Here is a 22,500-nt window from a genome sequence, read left to right as displayed (position 1 = left end):
GGACCGACCAGAGCGAGAGGCCTCACACAACAACCGTTTTCGCACCAGAACGTTCTCTTTTCGGCCACATTGTGGCAACTCCCTTCCCGAGTGGTGCCCGAGATACCCGAGGTGGAGGACTGGTCAAAGAAATCAATTAACAAGTCACGGATCACGTACCGTCGACGATGCAGAACATGTCAACCGGCGCGTCGTAGTGTGCGTTGCGTATTCCCTTGTCACTGGCAACCGTCACCATGTCCCAGCAGTGCCGAAAAGGGAGCTTCGAAGGGCATAGAAGGGCAGTTGAGTACGGTGGACACTTTACCGGACACACCACCGGGGAGCCGGGGGGGGACGGGGGGACTGGTATCACGATTTTGATCCATATTTTCATAACCTCAATTCCGGGAGAGCCTCACTCATCATGGCCACCGCACCGCGCCTGCTCGCTCGCCTGGCCTGCTCGGTTGTTATCCTTCAAAGTTTGGTTTGGCTAGCAAATGTGAGCTGTGGCAACGAGATTTGCGAGAACCGCGCACGACGCCGTACGTTCACTTCCAGGGCCACGACTCGCCACGGTGGACGCCACTCGTTCTTCGCAAAAGCGCAGAAACCCAAAACTCGCCGCACGACAAACCGCTCGCGCGCGCGCGCGTAGAAGGGAAGTAGTGGGCGGACGCTGCAGTGGCGTGCTGTGATATAATTCAAAGCACAAAGCCCCGTTCCGTGCGTGGCCGCGCTGCGTCACGAACCAAGTTGCTCGCCACTTGGAGAGGCCGCACGCTCTTCGGTAGGAAACGGTCGTCGCGGCACTGCTGTGTGACCGGCTCGAGGAAGGTGCGTACGTCTGCAAAAACTCCCGCAAACAATGCACAGTGAGCACACGTAGCCAAAGGGGTGTTGCAATTTTTGGCCATCGTCGCCACGGTGCGACTAACAATGGCTGCCTCGTGCTGCGATGTGATGGGAAGTGTTTTCTTAACGAACTAGCTCTTTGTTGCCGGTAGCAACCAGCAAGCCGGCCGATTGGCCAGGCCAGCAGTAGTTTCAAATTTTTTTCTACCATGAAATTCCTTCCCCCAACGAACCGAAGAAACCCCGAACATCACCCGGTGCTTGTTGTCGTTCCTTTTCCTTTCCGCTACTCACCAAAAACAACAGCAAACGGACAACAATAACAACAGAAGCGCTTCCGTGTGCTAACCCTGTGCCAATTTTGGGGCGAGTGCCACCAGCCGCGTGCGGTCAGTAGTTGACACTTTTGCTGTTTTGCTGTTTTGCTGTGGTATTATTTTGTCCGACCACAGCCGGCATGTTGCGCCACTGTGGGTACCGTTGCGGCTACCGGTGGCACCAAGGCACCAGACCAGACCAGACCAGAGGGAACAACGCGGTTGCGGTTTGGTGTCCGGACTCCGGAGCCAGCGGCCGACAAATGAGAACGAAAATGAGGTCATTATTATTTTCATAGCACATTGCGTTACCGTTCCCCAGCGTGGCGTTCAGGTTTCGCTCTCTTGCAGGTTTCTTGGAGCGTGTTGGTGCCCAGCTGAAGGACAGTGAAGGCGTTGCTCGATTGCTCGGCGAGACACTTGTTGTCGTTTGTTGGTGCCCGAGGTGATGCTGCTGATGGTGCTGCTGCTCCTAGTGCTGCTGTTATGCTTAAACAGGCAGAAAACCACCACGGAACACACGCGCCTTGGGATGCACAGTGTTTGAAGTGCAGTGTATATACGTTTGATGGCCTCACGACAACTCCCGACAGCCCGCGAGGCGATTGTTTCCGGGAGTCCATATTTTCGTAGTCCGTCATCATTTGCAAACCAACCAACTGGCCATCCAACGACAGTCCAATGATTCACACACTTCGGACCTTGGAAGCTGGCGCACCGAAGCCACTTGTGTGCGTCGCCCTCTTGAATCAAACCGCACGCCGAGCTGATCGAGTTGATCGAGAGAGGATTTATGAATAAAGCACACGCGGTGCTGCTCCTTCAGAAGGCGGCATGCTTTCAAGTTCAAGCCCAGAACCATTGTCTCGCGCTCCTGAATGCCAAACAATTGTGGTGCTTCGCTCGCTGCTCAACTTTGATCTTTCGCCTGCATCACTTGGCCACGAATGGGATGCGATGCGTACAACAAAGCACCCCTCATCCGTCACACCTTATCAGGGTGTGGGCCAGTACCATGACGTAACGGGGCGCGTGTTAAGCGGCCTAGTGATTAGTTTGCCCAGGCCACATCGGCCGAGGCTATCATTTACCATTTTCTTCATTATTCATACACTCACTGTGTACAGTCAGCAGTAGCTAACCGGTGATCGTGCACCGAAAAGCGAGCGATCGAGCGATCGATTGAGAGTGATCGTAGTTGAAGCGTGTACAATAACGTGGTTGGCCCATTTTTGGAGCTGCCAGCTACCAGACCGACCGCAGAACAACAATCGATCGATCGACCGATCGAGCATGATCGCGTGGCTAATGAGGCTAAAGGCATCCGGTGGCTCCGGATGGTCTCCTGAGACCTGATCCTGACCCTGAAACATGCCAAAACGGCATCGCGGTCCACGGTGATCACGAGATCGTGAACCGATCCCGCCAAAAAAGCCCTGAATGTCAAGTTGACACCTTTCACTGACGCTCTTGCTGCTGCTGCTGATGCTGTTCGCATCGATCGTTGGCAAACTCCCCCCGGCGGTGGGGAATACGATGGTCCTCTGGGGCACGGCCTGTGACCGAGCGCGTCGTAAAGAGATTCAACAACGGGGCGCCCATTTACGGCACGGCACTGGCTTTTGATGTTTGATGGTTCGTCGATGTCGCGGTTCGCGGTCTTCGAATGAATGACAACCGCGTAAACACACAACACGGGGGTCACAGCCACAGCCAGCCAACCAGACCCCGTCATAAATGTTTGTTTCCTTCCTTCGATCGCGCCCGGGGCCCGGGGAGCTTTTTGTTGGTGTTTCGTTTGTTCGTTCGCTTGTTAAATTCGCTTATTGACATTCGCGTCTTTGTTTGTGGCCCCCAAAAGAGGCCCCGCATTGCGGATCAGCCCGTCCGCAAATGCGCGCGATGCTCGGTGCGAGGTCATACCAGCTCTGAGTAACGGAAAAAAAGGGGGGGAGGACGAGCGGTAAGCACTCCCTGCTGGGTGCATCTTACGATCACTTAAAGGTCCCAACCGCAACCAGCGATATTGCACCGAGTGAGCGGAATTGGCGCGTTCCGATGTCCATATCGAGGAGCTACGGCAGCAGCAACCCGCGATGGAATGTGTGATGTGCCTTTCTCTTTTGCATTCGACAGTTACCGGGAGTTGCCTATGATGGAGGAACTAGCCACACACCAGCATCACCATCAGACGGGCAGACAGACTGGATAGACAGCCCGGCAGACAGACCAAGAGAGCCCCAAAGTGCAGTGTCCGCTCGGAGCTCGCTACTTGGAGATCCGGATTGCGATCTCCTCGATGCACTGCGAATTGCGATCGAATCTGCGTTGCTGCGCTCCCGCAGATGGATTGATTAAATTTATGTAATTGACATGAATTCTGTCCCCGCTCGGTGGGTCCCTGGGCAACGTAAACGGCAGCGGAAACGCTCCGACTCCGACCAACCGGCGGTGGTGTGGTCTGGAAATGAGAGAGTGATTTTCTGCTTCATAAATCATTCATCACCATAATAAGGGTCGGCGACAATCGGGCTACAAAACAACGTTAGATTTCGATTTCCAGCCTTTGATGGGGTCCTCTAGTACTGGAGTACTGTAGTTGATTAAGATCAATAACTTTTTTTTGTGTGTAATTGGAGCGAACAGAATATGTTGCGTTGCGTTTGATCGGAAAGGACTCCGATTCTGCATGATCGAGTGAAAATCTGTCGACTTTTCCACCTGTTACGCATGCGAAAGAGATGTGCTACACCAGGGGAACCACATCTCTGAGCAGCATTCACCACTCAAAAAAACAACTTTCAATTTCAACAACTGGACGCCACGGGAACCGGTGCGCATGTTCTGAGTCCGTCTACATTTCACCTTTTTTCCACCAAAAAAAAAAAGCTCCACAGCGTGCGATCACCAAAAAACCCGGGGCCCAGTCCAAAAGAGTGTCCAATCACTTTCGTTCGTGGACTTTTCATTTCCAAAACGGCCGCGGCCGAGGAGCCCTTTTCTTGCATCCTTCTTGTTGTTGTTGTTGTTGTCGAATGTTTTGATAAATGGTCACCGGTCGGTCCGGCGCAGGTTCGCATGCAGGTTGATCTCGTGCTCGCCGAAGATCGGCTTGCGTTGCGCAACCGGGAACGGATCGGATCGGTCCTGCGTATCGTCGGATGGAAATGTAAATATACAACCGGGGCGATCCGAGAATGCAACCAACACACCGGCACTACGTCACTTGACGCACGATGACGACGGCGATGACGACGACGCCGTGGATCAGTAGTAGGCTGCGGGTGCGCCAACTTCAAACAGTGATGCGGTCCTCGATCTTGTCTCGTTGGTTAGCAACCAGCAGCAGCAGCTGTGCACGAGATCGATATGGTTTGAGCCCGTTGGACCGATGAGGCCTCGAGTGGGTGATGATAAATGGCCGCTGGTAATGTGCGCAGACACATACATACACAGGTTGATCTCATGTCTGCTTCTTTGTAGCCCTTCTCGTAACCATCAGCTTCCAGTGAAGCGATTCCAAAAGGGTACTGCGATGGTGGCGTACTGTTTGGCGCAATATAATGTGATCGAGAGAAAGAGAGATGAGGGTCCCAGAGAGTACCCCCATCATCTCAGAAGCTACGAATTTGAATGACGTGCCCTACACCGATCGGAACACAGAAGAAGGGAGAAGCCCATTCCCGGGGCCCTTAATTCAATTTCCTCGTGTAATGTATACGCCAGCGGAGCACCGGCCAGAAAAACAAACACCGAACCAGAATCGGGGGTGTCAAAGGTTAAACTCGACGATCAGGTAACGGCAGCGTACAACCTCCGGGCGTCCTAACGAAGCTGGACCAAGGGAGTGCACGATCTAGATCATGCTGCACCCAAAGACCCATAATCCGAACCACGGATCACCACCAGCTTGTCCCGTTGGCTAACTGGTTTCGTGTTCTCGTGTATCGAAATGTTGACGTTGCAATGCGCAATGTAATGATCCCTCGTATTAGTCATGTCAATCTTGCTTCACTCGCGATACACGCGATTGCGCGACTCGAACGCTGCTCCAAGGGAGGAGGTGGAGGGGCGGTTCGATCGATGACGTGCGCACGAGACGGCCTGCCAGACCGATCGTCGCCATAGTGCACCGGGAACCACGGTGACGATCGCTTTTCATCGCTAGCAGCACCAGCAGCAGCGCACTGCGTCCATTCCATGGGAACCCAATGGCCGGGTTGGCCACTCATTTGACTGACTGACTGACTGACTGGCAGACTGGCGTTGACTGATTCGCTGACTGATCCACTGCTTACTTACTTTCACCGAGACCGGCGCGCGCGCGCGCGCAAAAGACTTGTCTCGATCCTCGCTGGGGTTTTAGAAGAAGAAAAAAAAACGCTAGATCCGGCCACAGCCCACGATGAATGATGGATCGGTGGTGGTGGTGGTGGATGAGATGATGGGGTGTTTCTGTGTCCCCTTCGCCACCCTCCTCAAGTTTCGATTAAGCCTTGTATGGCAATGCAATTAGGGAAGCGGTGGAGGTGATCGTGACGCGGTTGACGTTCGGTAACAGGTCACTCGCGGGCTCGTCGGAGGTCGCGCGCGCTCACCGTGTGATCGACTCGAACCGGTGAAAGGTCATAGGCATCGGCTGCCCGGGCGAATCCCGGAACCGGATGCTGAGCTGAGGATCAAGCTCCTTCTCCTAAGTCCAAACTGTCCACCTGAGAATGATTGAGATATCCGACTGGAAGGGAAAAGGGACACCAGATGGCGGTGATGAAGTAGGTCCCGAGTCACGATCGGTCCAGTATCCTTATCACACTGGGCCGCCGGGGGACAGATCACTCATGCGAGCTCCCCGTGGTGCAGCTCTAAATGAGTTTTATCACTCCGTCAGATCTTCCCAGCGCTCGTTAATCTGATCATACGCTAATCGGCCACAGAGCGCTGCTACTGCTACTCGATCTCGATCGCATGATCGCAAAGTCGCTGCTGCGCGGTGTCTGGTGGAGCGAATTATCGCCCCGTAAAAAAAACCCGAGGGGGGACAGTTTGCAATCGTAAAAGCGATCCATCTATCAAAAGCTCCGCAACTCTGTGTGTCCGCAGACCTGTTCTCCGGCAGTAGTCACATGAAACGCATTTTAATTTATGGCACCAGACGAGAGAGCAGACGCAAGTGCAAGATCGCGATCGTCGGTCTGTTGATTGTGGTGTCACTTGCCACAGGGGAAGTCTAGTCAGTTGCCTCACATTCGTGCCGTTACCAGCAGTCAACCAGCAGTCTGCCGGCAGACTGCCTGCTGGTCTTTGAATAATTAACACCTGTTTCTGCCTCGGCCACTGATGCTCATTCGCTCTCTCTCTCCCGCTCTTCTGCTGCCGCATAATGTCACATCGATCGACATCGTCGTCATCGCCTGACATAAGCTGATCGCGTTCTAGTGCACGCGAGTACTACACAAGTGAACGCTCATATCTTGCAGCGGTGTTACATTGTGTTTAGGGCTCGTTTGCATTCTAATGAGACCCCCGGACGGACAGACATTTGAAGACAGCATGATCGGCGGCGAGCACAATAGCGAGTAGCGGTTAGTGGCTCAATTCACTGCGCTCTCAAGTCACTACAAACTGTCGCTTTATGTCGCCTGTTACTGAGTAAACAAGTTGTAGCTGGGTCCGAAATGCGGGGTCCGTATGTGCGCGCGCGCGCACGCCACACGCAAACCATTCTGCATAAAACGGTAGTCATTTGTCGGCGATCGGCAATCGCACGGTCTAGAATCTAATTAAGATGCGAGCAATAAAACCACTCACAGAACAAGGCCCAGACTGTCGAGCGTCACACACGCCACCGTGATAAACGGGTCCAAACGGTGCTGCTGGTGCTGCTGCTGGTTCTCTGGCCAAACCCAATACGCCGAGACATCGTAAATCAATCGATCGCGGTCACTTCGCGTCGACAGGGGGTAGTGTTCTGGGCGATGGTCTGCAGCAGCAGCAGCAGCAGCAGCCGACTGCCGGTTGGTGGGTGTAATGGTGGCAATCGCAGTATTGCTCACTGGCTGGCCAAACTCGGAACACGTGGGTTGGGACCTAGGATCCTCGCGGGCGCTTCGCGACGCACATCAATCCACCATCGCAGGTCGCATCATTCGCCAGTCGTCGTGGTCGTCGTCGTGGTCGTCGTAGCAGCCAGATCAAGGTGCGATCGACTCGTGCCTGGTGTGGGAGTGGAAGATGAGATTCTGGCCGCGCTGTGGCCGGATATCGCGACGGCCACCATGGAAGAGAAGCCCTGTAGGTTGGTTCCCATCGTGCATCGTGTATTGTGGCGGCGCAAATTAAACGAAATCCATCAAAACACGGCTGCTGGTTGACCTCGGACTGAACGGAGGACCTGTTCCCGGTTGACTCACCGGAACACCAGACGATCGTGTTTTTTTTTCTAGATTTAATAATCCCTTCCCCGGGAATCGAGTGGTTGTTGTTGTTGATGATGATGATGATGACGATTCGTCTTTTGTGGTGGCCAATCGCGGATTTGGTGGCCACTTAAGACCGGCTAACATGGCCACAAACCAGAACACGCACGCACACAGTGCTCGAGGCGGCCACTTGAGTTGCTCTCGATCTCTCTCTCTCTCTCGCACACACAAGATGATGTTTCCATTCTAAGAGCGAGCGCGATCGTGGTGATTAATTCCTTCTTCTCCGGCGTAAATTGTTTTATTTCATTTAACTCGCGGCATCTCGGGGCCACCTCCGGAGTCTTCCGGTTTTCTGCGCGCGCGATCTCCACGGGAGGGATAACCGGTGGCTTAGCCCCCGGTGGGGGGTGGTTTGTGGGGAGAGCACACGGCAGGGCTTACGTCATCCCGGTGGCCGCTCGGTGCCGCTGCGCTCAAATCCTGTTTCGTTTGCCAATTTAGGGATGTTATCTGGCCCATGTTCTGCCCCGGGCTTGGACATGGACGGGCTTTTTTCCGGTTTTTGGGTTTTTGGCGGCGTTTTTTTCGCTTCTCGCTTCTCTCTATCTGACACGCCCGGAGAATGGCCACCGGTCCCGGTGTGCGTAGAGTGTGAACTCGTTTTGGGGACGATGGGACAGTACGAACTGGGTCGCCAGGTACAGAGTGTCTCGTCGGTAGAATCAACGCACTGACAAAAGGCTGACAGGTTGACAAACCCTTGTCCCCGTAAACGCCAAACGACACAAACCATCGTAAATCGATCGGCGACAAACCTTCGTCGCTGTTTTGGGGGAGATAAAAAGAAAGAAAGAGAGAGAGAGAAGAGAATCTGTCCACACTCCGATACCAATTATCGTGACCGGTTCCCTCTTCCCGAATCACAATCACTTTTTTCGGGGCAGATTTTCGTCGAATTTCACTTTCGCTCCAGCGAAACACTCGACGCACTGGGCCCCGGCCAGGCACTGCGTCACTGCGAGGCGCCCAAAACAGTGAGGTGGAGGTACGCGCCCGCCGATATCAGGCCGCATCTGGTGCAAATGGCGAGATGGCGTGCCGTGGTACCATTTTCGGAGTGTTTGGCCGCTTCAAAGCTGCTCACAAAGAATGGCCGCAACGCTGCTACAATGAAAGCAAAAGCTCGATCACCACGATCACCACCGCCACAACTGGCGCTCGGCTTCTTTCGCTTTCCACCATCATTAGTGTGTCTTCGGTTCTTTCGTGGTCCGGGGCGGAGCGGGTGAGTCTGTGTCTCTCCCACGCCGTGTTCAATCGAAAGTTGCCACGCCGGAGGGCCTCCACGACGACGCGGTGCTGACTAATTCCCGTCCGCGGTGTGCCGTGGCCTCGGCGTGGTCCATCGGCGTGGACAACAATCACACAATGGCCCATTTATCGGCGAACCCCCGCCATGCCGGGCTTTCCGCGAACGATATTTTCCTAATCTCGGTGGTGGCTAGGCCACGCCAAGCGCCTTTGGAATTCTAGCTCGGAACAGGAGGAGGAACAACAACAACATTACTTCATCCCGGCGTGCACTGGTGAAGGGGATGCAGCCCAACGGAAGAAGGCCAACTCCCAAAGTCCCCCCCCCCCCCCCCCGGAGACGTTGCGTCAGTGTCGGTGTCCCAATAATAGCACATTGTTGTTGCCTGGTTTCGTCAACAATCTTTGTTGATTCCAGTGAGGTTGGTCAGTGTGGTTGAAAGAAGAACGTTCTCGTTGGATGATTAAAAGATCAACCTCGGTTTCTGCTCTGTTTCTGCTGTATAATGACGACACGTCACGCGGGACAGTGCGCTAAGAAGAGCCAGCTACGCTGATACTCAAGGATCTCCTCCTCATCATCATCATCATCGTGAGCAGCAGCAGCAGCAGCAACATCATCGGCAGAAGGTCCTTGAGATACTGTAGCCCGCGGGCACCATGGCCACAGTTCAATGACGCTGCACGAGAGATGCATGGCTGCTCGCTGGATTATCCTGGCCCGGTTGGCCGCCACACGACGGATTTATTGTGTTTTAAGGGGATTTTTGCATAATTATGTGTTTGCCTTTTGCGCCAGCACGCCTCCCGCGGGGGGCGGGTGAACGATATTATAAGCGCATCGACCGGTGATCGACAAGCCGGGGCTTCATCCTTGAAAGCGGTCATCGCTGAGCGGTTGGTCAGGACTGGTCTCTCCCACCTCCCCCCGCTCCTAATTGGTACGTTTGGTGCGTCACGTTTCGCTCGCAAAATCTCGCTCGACACGTTGCGTGTCGCGGACGTCGTCCGACGATTGGCACAAAACGCAAGAACGTCCAAACGTCTGCATCGGAAATGAGGCGCTAATTGTGGCGCATTTGTGTTCTTCAGAGAGCTGCCTCATTAATCATGGAGCATCCCATGCACTCGCAGCATCTCCGGCGAGTGCTCATTGACGCGTCTGTCTTCGCAAAGAATGCAATCCCGCGGGCTCGTTAGTGGTGCGATTGTGGCGGCGATGATGGCGCGATGATTAGTGTGCGTACGGTGCATCAGCCAGCCAGCGTTCGTGGAACACCTCTCTGTACCAACGGCACGTCACGTCACGTAGTTCTGGTCAATGTTCTCACGCGGCCCCACATGAGTCACGGAAAAAAATGGCGATGAGTAAGCGAACGAATGAACGTACGAACGGGCGAGGTTCTCGTTTTACTCTCACTTTTACGCATCGATTGATCGCTTCTGCTCGCTTTTTTTGTTGTTGTTAGTTTTTTTCGGCTGCGAGCACGTGCCCCGAAAAGTTGCGCCACGTAACGGGGTGGTGTCGAGGGAGGCACCAGCACCAAAAGAAGGCAAAAAAAACTGCTGGCTGCTGACTGCTGGCTACGGTACCAAACGAACGAAACGAAACGAAAATCTGTTGAAATCGAGAGCCATCATCGTCATGGGTTGGAGTCGACATCAGTTTCGGCGGTATTATATAACAGGGATCGCGATCGCGATCCGCCAAAACACTCGTAAATCACCGAGGCACGCCAGCGAAACATGGAGACCGCGCTGATGTGTGCGCACTCCCCCGGAGACAGAATTCGGCATCCAATTTTTAAAACAAAAAACAAACAGAACGCCAGTCAGTGAATGTGAGCTGCGTTACGGTGTGGCGCAACAGCGTAATCGACCTGCGCACCACCGGTCCAGTGTACCGATCTTCACCTTCGACATCATCATCATCATCATCATCATCATCATCATGACAGGGATGATGGCTGGCGAGCGCTTGTCCGTTGGTTGACACCTTTTTGGTGAAGATACATTTTTGAGCGAATTTATGCGTCCAACAAATCGCATTCCGCATGAAAGAGGGGGCATGCTCCATTCAGCATACAATGCAGAGCAGCTTGGTGACGTGATGGCGTGCGCTCATCACGCCACGATATTAGCATTTAGCGGATCGCCTTTTTACCATAACAATGGGTTGCCGCGAGCGTGCGGAATGAAAGTGTTATGTGTGTGAAAAACGGTGTGCGCAATTTGGAGAAATTTCCATTTTATGGTGTCCAGGTTACGAGGTCAGCTGGCAGGCGCTGGCGCTTGGCAGAAGCTCCAGCACCAGCTCCAGCGTCTGATCCCCGGGAAATGGAGGTTACGGTGTAAACGGGATCATACTTTCAGTTTCTCGCATTGTGGCTGCGTCAGTTCCTCAGGAAAGTATCACGCAATGCGATCCTCTGACATCTGGATCATCACAAACAAAATGAAGGAATCTCCTTTCAGCTCCCCCACGCCCATTCCCTTCCATGACACGTTTTGCGATCACGAAAGTTGCCTTTTTCGTTGCCGATAATGATAATGATGACAGAGCAGAAGCACGAGCTCGTGCGTCAGGGTCCGTTGTCTTTATTAAACATCGCCGAGGATCGTACGCGCGCGATCGAGGGCGTAATCGGTGGGCGTTACGTCGTCGGGCTCGGGACAGCGGACCACTTCTAACACCACCACGGAACCGAACTGACAATGGCACAAAAGGGCACAAGAAAAGTGAAGAGCACGGCGATCGTGTATGTGTCTCTCTCTCCGCTCGTGATCACGAAACCCTATCGCTCGCATATCGCTTCACCACCGCAAGATATCCGGGGGATATGCTGAGGATCGACGGCGATCACGCCAAGGGGACCCAAGTGTAATCGATGGCAATTGCAGACGGCACATCGATCGGCAATGGTGGCCCCTGCACAACGGCAAAACCAAAACAAAAAAACAACAAAAACGTCGCGTCCTCATTCGTCCTATCGGAGGCAATTTATCTGACGATTTATTGATTATAAATATTAAATTAACTACCGAGAAGCGTAGGCCTGTGTCTATCGGTGGCCAACAAGGGCCGTTTAGTAGCCAAGCTAAGGCCTTGGCCGATCAGTTGATGTGTTGATTCTCCAGACAGGCAACATCGATGGTCGACTCCTCGATCGCTTTGACCGTTAGGGGGGTGGGGGTTAGGGTTAGGCGTTCTTTATGCAGTTTTTTTTTCACTTTTTGCTGTTGTCTCCCTGGGTCCCGGGTTCAGGTTTCGTTGCATTTCCCGTTTGCAATCCCGTGCTTTCAACCGTAGGCGTGATCTTTCCGATGATTGATCGATGAAATGATGGGAGTGGCGGAGGAGTGGTCTTTGGATTTCTTTTCTCCTTTCCGAAGGCCCACTAAGGCGCTCATGGCTTTCGTTACTGTCCCTTGCTTGCGTTGCTGCACGAAGCAACAAACTCGGTTTCCCAGTGCGCCCAGCAAACATTCCTTGTGTGCGGCCGGGTGTGTACCGGGTCAGCCGGGGCCGCATACCGAGGATCTGATTACGCCCGGGAGAGAAATGGCTTACGGCGCTTAACGACGGATTGTTTTAATGCGACCGATCAAATCACCAACCAACGGATTGGAACCGATCCGAACCGTGGCGCTACTGGCGCTGTTTGTTTGGTGATCATTTTCCATCCGCAGGACACTCGGACAAACAGGAAGTGGAACTGTCGAGCTTCCGTCAACAACAAACCGCCACCGGACTGGCAAACAGGATATCTTTGCAATCTACGACCATTTCACTCTCTCTCTCTCTCTGTTTGAGTGTAAGTGATGAAGGCAATTTGGAATCGAAAAAAAAAGGAATGGGAAGCGAGTGAGGATCGCGATCGCACTAGAACATTTTTCACGCATTCGCGTTGTGCACGGAAGGGCAAACAGACAGACAGGCAGGGAAACAAACCGTAGCCAAGCCACTCACGGATCGGATCAGTAGAAAGCATCAGCAAAACCGGTGTTTTTACTCGGCAGCTCGCGGGCTGGACGATGGTCACAACCCCTTTAACAAGCACTTTAGATGTCGATGTATCGCGCCTGCTGAACACCGTGGAACGGAACTGCGTCGAAATTTATTATTTCAATAAACAGGAAAAAAATGAGAAGAAGAAAGAAAGCACTTCATTCGGTCGCGGTACCGTGCAACGGTCAACGGGTTCATGTGTCGTGTCCGCTAAGTTTATGTTCCGAATCAAGAAACCAACGATCCACCGGGAAATCTCATAATAATCCAGCACGGAAAAAAAGGCAACCGAGTCACGTGTCGCATAGAGCACCATAGAGTGCGACAGACGAAACGAATCTTCAAATTGTGCGCACACGTTCGGTCTGGGGACGCCGGAAAGTGACCACGCGAAAGGAACACAAGACACACATATTCCATGGCACGTTTGCAGGCCACGAAAAGTCCCGTTGAGCCGCTCGACTCGATCCGATACACCTCCCGGCCAGTGTTAGGTCGTGGCGATGGTTTCGGATGTCGCTCGAGAGGAAATGTGTTCATCGTGATGTTCGTCGGGGTTGGTGGTGGTGGTGGTGGTGCTGGACGATGTCCGAACAATCGTCGTTACAACGTCTCTCCGGATGCTGGGCTCGCGCTGCTCGATCAGACCCGGTGGGACCCGGGGACGAAATGTTATCCCAGTGATCTAGCCGAAACGATAATGGTTCGGGCCTGCTCCTGCAGTCCTGCTGGTCCCAAGCATTGGCGGGATGGTGGAAAGGTATAAACCAGTTCCGGACCAGACAGTGCCAGGATTATGCTCATTATCAGCGAGCGGCAGTGCGCAGATTTCGTTTTCGTTCGTTCGTTCGTTCGTCCGTGCGTCTCTTGTTTATTCCGTTCCCTTTTTTTCTTTTTCGGTTCAATATTTCCAGATCAAATCAGAGCTTAATCCTCGGATTGAAACACTCTCTCTCTCTCTTTCTGTCTCTTTTGCTGCCTCTACAAGTTATGGCCGCACAAAACATTGTGGATCGCCTCCCGGATCGGATTTTATGTTCCACAGTTCCGCAGACGATGGAGAAGTGATTTTGGATGCAAAGTTTATGGCACTAATTCGGATCGCCAGCCGGATAGCCGGGGCAGCAGCAGCGCCGTGACGTGATCGTGATCATCATCGAATCGGTCACTCGTTTGCAATGTAGCCAACGAGAGTGCGAAGCCACGGTTCATGGTCGCTGACTCGAGCTCGAGTAAATGAATGCAAACAACGTCTGCAAAATGATCTGTCCGGAGTGGAGCGGAGCGGATGGATGGCTCTCCGGTTGGCAGAAGAAAGGAAAAAGGAAATCCGCAGCGGCACCGATCGGTTACACCTGCTGTGCATCGATTTCCACCGAGAGCGCTCCCAGTCCGTTGTCCGATTTCCCCCCCCCCCCCCCCCCCCCCGGCAATGGCTCCCTGCTGGGCGTGGCACGCAAATGGACTGAACGCCCCTGGAGCAGAATTGGGTCATTCGGGCACGGACGGTGAAAGTCAGCTCGCAGTGCCAAGCCAGTGATCATGGGAATCAACGAATCGGTCCTGCCCCCCCCCCCCCCCTCGTCACAGTCACAAGACGGAATACAAAAAGGTTGTGTGATAAAACTTAATTGAAACATCTTCTCGAGTCCGTCCGGCTGCCGCGATGTTGCGATGATGTGTGCCCGTCGGTTGGGTTATGATTTCCCGGCCCCCGGGGACCCGGGTTGGTCTGCCAATCTCGAAGGAGGGACACGCTCTCGTTGGGAACCATTCCCACTCCTCCCTGGCGGCGATCATCGTCATCATCGTTTTGACAGCCCCCGAACGAACCCCCGTTAGACGAGATGACATAAACCGCAAAGTGGAGTCCAACCAAGGGCCGAAGAAATTACTGTTTCCAGTCCGCCCGGGGTGTCCCCTGCTGTGCGATACACCAACAGCACACGAACCAGAATCTAGAATGATGATTGGTCCACCACGACGACGACTACAGTGGACGTCATCACGAGCAAAGTGAACGCGTGAAAGGCCCTTCCCCAAAACGGCATTAAGACTCCATGGAGTCCCTGGGTTGGAGTCTGCGGTCTGGTAATAAGCGTAACCCCAAAAAGGAAGGCCCGTTTTCGGACGTATTAATGCTGCAGGAAACCGGAAAAATTAACCAACACACACTGGCAAGAGACTGGCACTGGCGGTGGCATAAATCGGTGCTTCACACGCTAGCCACCGCTAGCCAGACACATGAACAAGAGGCAGAGAGGAAGAGAGAGAGAGAGAGCATAATGCGAAATGTGGCCGCAAAGATAAGAAAATAATCTCCCGAATTGACTCACCATCAGCGGACAGAGGGCACCCAGGGCTCAGGTTCTGTGGCCTCGCTGGCCACTCAAGGGAAAGGAAAGGCCCTCGAAGCGATGGCGAGTGGCCGCTCGAAAAAAAAAAAATAGAGGCCTCCGCCAAAAAACACGTTTATGTTTCACTAACCAAGCAGCTACCTGTTGCTGTTGGTGGTGATGTTGTGGCAAAATGGACGAAGCAACTGAACTGAGCTCCATCACCGATCACCGAGGACCGACTTTCGTCCGGATCGAACCGACGACTGGGGGGGCCTGTTGAAATCGTTAAATGGCCAAAAAGTTTAATAGTCGAGAAAATTGAGCCCATGCTAAGTGTCGAACGAATCGTTATGTGTGTCGGACGGACGGGGAGGTTTTTAATGTTGCGCTAGTTGCACCCGGCATTAGTACGTTACCGCATCTTGGTCTTGCTGGCCAGGGGGTACATCTCTCCGCTGTGAGCAGAGCCGGCCAATGGTTAGTTCGGCACACTAGGTAATGGATGTGTTTATGGTTCGCGCGCCCGAAGATGGCCGACGGTCGAGATGCCGGCGATGGTCCGGTGTATGACGAAATGTGAATCGACGGTAATTGTCGATCAATCGCTGGTGTTCGGCTTGGTGGGATGCGATTTCCTCACACAAGCGTTGAAAAGTAACGTGCGAAAGTAACGCAACGCGATGGTATTTGCACAGTGCCAACACACCACGCACGCACAAGACAATGGGAGTGGATCTCTTTTTTGGGAGATTTTTTGAAGTTCTGCTTGACCCCACCGAGGGCCTGACCGATCGGCGGCAGCTTTTGTAGTACATGGCGATGTGAAGGACGCAAACGGCTGTGCGCTGTCAAGAGAGGCGACTTCATTGGATTAAAAGAAAACATTCCATTCCTTCCACTCAGCACCACCTGCGAACAACCGTCGAGACTGGTGTGTCCGTTCCAGTGCCAAGATACGCTGGCTGATACAACTCTTTCGACACCTCACATCTTCAATAAATGGCAATGGCAGACTGCGGCACAAATGTTCCGTTTTGCATGTTGCACACCACAGCTTACACCATTTGCAATCTCGCTTCGCACTCGCTCTGTCTCCGCCGCACGCAGTAGCGGCTGCTGCTGCTGCTGAAATCCGTTAGGTTGCCGGCACCGGAAAGTGCCGCAAAAAAGTGATGCACGCATTTGAATAAATGCGCATAATGCAACGGAACTATGCTAACTAACAAGAGGGCGTCGCTGTTCGATCGGAGCGGTGCAGAAAAGGAAAAGCCAAGCTAAAACCGGCTCTCTCCAGGGTCCTCTTCTTGGGAATGGCGCGCGATCTAGAAACAAAGCGTGGTGGTGATTGATACCGTGATTAGATGGGTGGGTGGGTGTGGAATGTCGTCGTGTGATTATGCTTCGATGCTTCGACGGTGGCTTGCAAAGGATGCTCACACAGCCGACAGCCGAGTAGAAGAATCGTGGCTCATCGTTAGCCAAGGAATGGCCACCACGGATGGTGCCCGGGAATGCATCGCTCGCTCGGGCGCGTAGATATCAATTAGACCCTGGTGCAGTCCGTGCCAAATGTACAGTTAACGTAACACTCGTTTCGCCTCGCGATCGCTGCGGTGCTGATTGAACTCGGTGAGCAGCGACGATCCCCGACGGATGCTGGTTCCCGGTGGTGTTTGCACGAAGAAGCCGAACCGTCCAGCTGGTGCTGGTGCTGCTGGCCACACCACTACGCATGCGATCCATATTTTGTGTTCCAATATATAAACGGTGCCCACTCAACAGCTCGCAGCGCGCAGGCTTAATTTATAATTTATGAACTTTTACTTGCCGTCGTGCGTCGCTACCGCTGGGAATTGTGCCTTGGGAATCGAGCGTTCTTCCGCACGGTGTTGACTGGTGAACCGTTTGGTGATAATCCCGTACCAGTCAACAAGACTACCAGAGCTCCAGAGCCACTGCCGATGCATGTCTTTAATCAGCAACAAACCGAACAACACACACAGCCCCGGCCATTGAATTCGAGTGGGTGTGTTGTGGGGCCCAACGCGGTGCCAACGCCGTGGTTCCAACCGAGATGCACCGATTGCATGTTCGGTCGCTATAAATTTGCATTATCATTACGCACCCCCTACAAGTCCCATTAAGATGAAATGCATAGTACGAACGCGCACCAGTGCGATCAGATCAAGTTCTTAGCTTGGGATTGAAATCCTTTCCTTTCCTTTCCTTTCCTTCCAGCAGAAGAACCACTGTGGCACATACGATCGCGACGCGAACAGCTATTCAATAACCTCTCATACACTTGAACCGCGCGTCATCATAGCGCGCCCTGAGAGCTGCTTGCAGCCCAGTTCGCGTCTTCACGCGGAAACATCAAACGTTCCGCTCCGTGGCCGGTCCGGGCCGATCGTTCGGTTCTTCGGTGCTTCGAACGACTTCAATGACGCAGCGATGAGAGCACGCGAAGCGACGACGAACGCGACGCGGTCACACATCTGCACTTGAGTGCTTAATTAAATCACTCATTGTCAAAACATTGAAAAGCAATTGAATGGAGCCTAGAAAAAAAGGGGGTGAGCTGCGGTGGATAGGCGAGGGGGACCCATGAACCCGTCCCGGTCGGCCATTCTTCGGTTCACCTGCCAGGCGATGACATAGCTCGGAGCGCACGCAAGCCAACCGAGAAGGAGTGTGATGTAAACGGATCGATTGACATAGAAGAACATCCACATTGATTGAGAAGCAGCCCGTCCACGAAGGAACGAAGAAGCGGCCAAGCGAGTGAGCGAGCGAAAGAATGTGAACATTCCTTAGCGGAATTGACCTTTCATTGGGTGCTCCAGTGCCTAGAGGGACCTAGAGCGCCATGACCGAGCGCTTTCTTCGAGTCTGGAGTGAGAATTCTGGGAACAGATAAATCCTAACGCTCGATAAGAAAACAAATAGCCCTCGCGGCAAAGAGCGGGAGAGAAGAAGGTAAGAGTCTCACCAAGCGGACCACAAAAGCGAAGGAATTAAAAATTACACCTCGCGACGGGAAGATCATTTGATTAGCGAGAGACCCTCGCGGACACATGAGCCAATTGATCGCACGCTGCGCTGCGCTGCGCTGTGCTCGATCGCGAGGTCCCAAAAACTCCTTTAGACCGTTTTTTTTTTGGGTTTTGGAGCTAGGAAAGAACCCGGGGAGCCAGGGACCCCAAAGGGAAGCACCCAGCGGCCTCGCACAACAGGCCAGGAGCGTACTAATTTATAGGTCGCCTTTCTGGAGAGTGGACGAGTTTGAATTGGTTGCTGGTGGTGGTAGTGGTGGTAGTGGAGGGACGGTACGAGCCACTAAATGTCAGCAAGCAACCAAGAGCGTGTTCTTGAGCTCGAGCTCCACGCTGCACCACTTGACCCGCTGGAGCAGCCGTCTGGATGCGTTCGCGTTCCGGGTTCCCGGTTCCATTCCATTCTGGACGGCCAGGGTTGGCTGGGCTGATGAGGGCGTCCGGAGCAGCCGGAGCGCACACCCAAAGCGCCAAAGATTTATAGGCGATCTGATAACGAATTCGTTTCGTTTCGTTTCGTTTGTTGTTCTCTTTGGCTTTTTGCCTTTCCGTTTCAGCGGGATTTAAAGGAAATTTATTGGACGACGATTATATCCCCCACTCCTTCCTGTGTCTCTTGCTGGTCAGAAGCAGCATGAGTTTTGTTTTATGTCCCACTGGTAAACGGCTGGAAGGCAGGGGGGTGGGGGAATTGGTGTTATTTAAGGTGAATCGCAGCTACATTGTTGTAGCATATTAATTGAAGGTAGAGGGAAGAGAAGCAAAGGGAGGCTGTGATGCTCTGCTATGATCGTGTAGCGACACTGACGGAGTACGTGTTCTCCCCCTCCCTTCAGAAAAAACAGTGCCGGGGATATGGCATCGGCTGAGAACGAGATCAGCGCATGAAGCGCTGCTCGAGACAATCAAAAATGTTATCGCAGCGTCCGCTGTTGCTTTACTGGTGATCAAAACGGTTGACGAACGAACGTTCGACCAATAAATTCGGTCTACGGTCGCGCAGAACTGATCGACCACAGGATTAACGTCCAGGTTCACCGTTGCCGTTCGTTCCGTCCGTTCGCTCAATCAAATCACACCGCCAGCGGAGGGAATTGAGTGATTTACGAAGCGAAATCCCCCCCTGGTGCTTCGAGGTCCCCGATAATCGCGTCAAGATGGAGGTGCGGAAGAGGTGGAAGGAGTCCCTCCCTCAATCTTAATCCCCTTTTCAGTGTATCGTAACAACCCCCGAAAGGATTGATCGCGATTGCGAGTTTGGAGGAAAAATGGAAACTTTGAAACACTTACCATAGTAGACCGGCGTCGCTCGCGTTACGGCTGCCGTGCTGCCGTGTGAGCTGCTACGATGATTGAGAGTTCCCCGCGCGGTAGCAAAGCGGCTGCGGACGACGACGAGCCACACCAAAGATCGCAATCACCGGGGATTCGAGTTGCGGGTGTGCCCACTGCCACTGCCACTGCCAACAACAATGTAGCCACACCAACAAAGAGGCGGCCGCAAATATGAGTACAGCAGCCACAACAACACACCGATGATGATGATGGTGGTGGTGGTGGTGATGATTGAAGCGACGATTGACCGGGTATGCGTTGGCGGTTTCTGATGGAAGCTGTGTGTCGTGTCGAGCTGGGGGTGTTGATAATGATTTAAAAGCAAGCCGCAGATCGACGGCCACTGATTAAGGCCAAGACCGACGCGCAGGCTGTTACACTTGGTGGCAGTCACTAACACTGAACACAAATGCTGAAATGCAATCACACTGAAGCAGAATGTCTGCTGCGATGCGTTCTCACGACAGCAACACGCCTCTATTGAGTGTTGTCGCTAGGCGAACGCCAACTAGGATCACACTCGCACTCGCTAATGATGATGTTGCTCCTCGTTGACCGGTGGTCCGGTTTCATTTAAATGACCGCGGGGAAATGTATCTTCTTCGAGAAGGGCCGTAATGAGCTCGATCGCTCACTTCTCGGATGATGGCTGATGGTGGCTCGCACCAATTCCAATTCCAATTCCGATCCGTAGCGGTAACCACAAAGCGATGCGCAGCGTCACAAGTGTACCAGACACTGATTAGTCAAACTATTATCACTTACTCGTGCCCCAACCAAAGGGGGGGGAGCACTTCACGGAAGCTACACAAAAAAAAACACCAAAAGAAAGAGAAGAAAATATCGAAAATTACACTCTATCGTTAGCACTTTATCAAACGATAGCCCAGACGCCACCGTCGTCGCCGCCGCCGCCACCGCCGTGGGTAATTATCATTAATCTTGACCCGGGAAAGAATTCCGCGAGCGAGAATTCCGAGCCTAAACCGAGCTCGTTAGCGTTGGCGTGAAACGATCCTCCGACGTGATCTCCCGGCATATATATCGGCGCTGTTGCACCAGCACTGATCCGGGATCAGTGCATTATCCAATTGTGCGAGGATAATATTTCGTACACCATGCCGTGCACACATACACGCACGCACTGCACACGAACGTTCGGGCACACTACAAGCGCACCAGCGACGGTCTCATCTGCGATACGCGCACGTACGATAGCACACTTTCCTGGTGCTCCGTGGCTGGTGCTCCTGCTAGTTACTGTTGCCATTAATGTTGCGTGCGCCGGCGTCCGTGGAGCTGCTATCAGAGATCTGGATCTGCAAAAGAAAGAGAAAACGCCACGATAAGACAGAGGATAAAAGCGCTGGCGAAATAAATCAACCCGGTCAACCCGGACGCGGTGCGGTGCCGACGACAGCGGCCGGGAACGATGGGAACGATGATGAAAAGTGCGAGTCAACGCCATGCCACAGGCGGAGAGTGAGGCAGAGAGAGAACGAGAGAGAGAAAAGGAGATAATTTGCCGCATAATATAACGATCAAGTGGCCGCCAGCATAGACCACAAAAGGGACGAGGAAGCGAAGCGAAGTGGAAGTTGTCGGAGGAGCACATATGAGGCCAGGGCATGCGAAAAGTGCATAAAAATGAGTTCCATTTCTCATGGACCTGCCTGTCTGCCTGCCTGCCTGCACACGAGGAGATCGATCGTAGCATTCGGTCTAGTCCTGGCATGGCGAATGTACCATAAAATGGTTCAATTTTTATAGATCTCCCTGGCTGGCATCGTACCGATCGCATCGCATCAACCTGGACCAGGGGAGCCGTATGCTTTGGGGGCAGCGAATGGCAGAGGCCCCAATAATTAAGTTATATGTTATGCACACCGTGAACGGAGTGCGGTCAGTGCGGATTCTGGATACGGTCAGGGCAGCAGTGTGCATCATGTTCTGCCATTCCAGAGCCGTGGTGGTTATCGGGATCGATGGTGGCTGGCTGGCCTCGCGACGCCCTTGCAACGCTATCAATCAGCATTCCGAGCGGAGGAACGGTCGCTGGAACCGGTACCGCAACGCATACAGATACATGTGCTCAGGTGCTCCATTGCTCTCTGGTCTCTGGTCCGCCGGAACCCGTTGTAATCCCGGAGATACATGCCCGTAGCAGCACAACAACAAGAATGATTGCGAGCAGACATTCTTAAAGCTACATTTCGCACAGTAAATTGGCTATTTAGAGCAATCGTTACCAACAACCCGCTTGTTGCTGCTGCTGTTGCTGCTGTTGCTGCTGTTGCCGCTGAAGTACATCAGAGGCCGAATGGAGAGTTGGAATTCAAGCACGGGTCACGAGCATTCCCTACCGAGCAGACCGCGCTACCGTGGGCTTTCGGTACGAACAGGGAACGGAACAAACTGGAATGAATGACCACGATCCTTCTGGCGGCCCAGGGAGTGGTCCAGTTGTGGGCAGCTTGTCGAGCGCGGATAGCTCGGATTCTAGAGCAGCTATGCAAACGACACGACTCAAGCATGCCCGGCTCTCTCTCCCTCGAGAGCATACGGGGCAATGGCACTGTGGTGGTCATAAATGGTCGACGTCGTGCAGAAGGCTTCCCAAGTGAATCATCGCATTAATGATCACGACAACGGCGACGACATTGTCGGCGAGGAGGGGTTGATGTTTCATTTACGCCACCATCGTTATAATGAGGCTGTTCGCATTAAAATGGCTCTGAATGTTTGGCAAATTAGAAGAAGAAGAAGAGGAAGCAAAACCTGGTAGCTCGCTGCGGTACTTGATCTCTGATCGCTTGATCTGCGAACGGCCACATTCGCACTCGGATTACTTGCCGAAGCGCAAGCTACCTCGCGTTC

The 22,500-nt window shown here is 53.2% G+C and overlaps 1 protein-coding gene across 3 annotated transcripts in view; it reads right to left on the bottom strand.

The window, feature by feature from the left end:
• The window catches only part of LOC126569756 (cadherin-99C), a 145,256-nt gene that overhangs the window by 93,092 nt on the left and 29,664 nt on the right, over window positions 1–22,500 (bottom strand). For all 3 annotated transcript variants that reach the window (XM_050227073.1, XM_050227075.1, XM_050227074.1), the window contains exon 2: window positions 19,579–20,427. In XM_050227073.1, coding sequence (XP_050083030.1) covers window positions 19,579–19,581 — 3 coding nt within the window. In that variant the 5' untranslated portion in view covers window positions 19,582–20,427. The remainder of the gene's footprint in view (window positions 1–19,578; window positions 20,428–22,500) is intronic.

This window comes from Anopheles aquasalis, chromosome 2 (assembly GCF_943734665.1).
Source record: "Anopheles aquasalis chromosome 2, idAnoAquaMG_Q_19, whole genome shotgun sequence".
In the NCBI taxonomy this organism is placed as follows: domain Eukaryota; kingdom Metazoa; phylum Arthropoda; class Insecta; order Diptera; family Culicidae; genus Anopheles; species Anopheles aquasalis.
The sequence above is the reverse complement of the archived record's forward strand: the minus strand, read 5'-3'. Positions and strand labels throughout refer to the sequence as shown.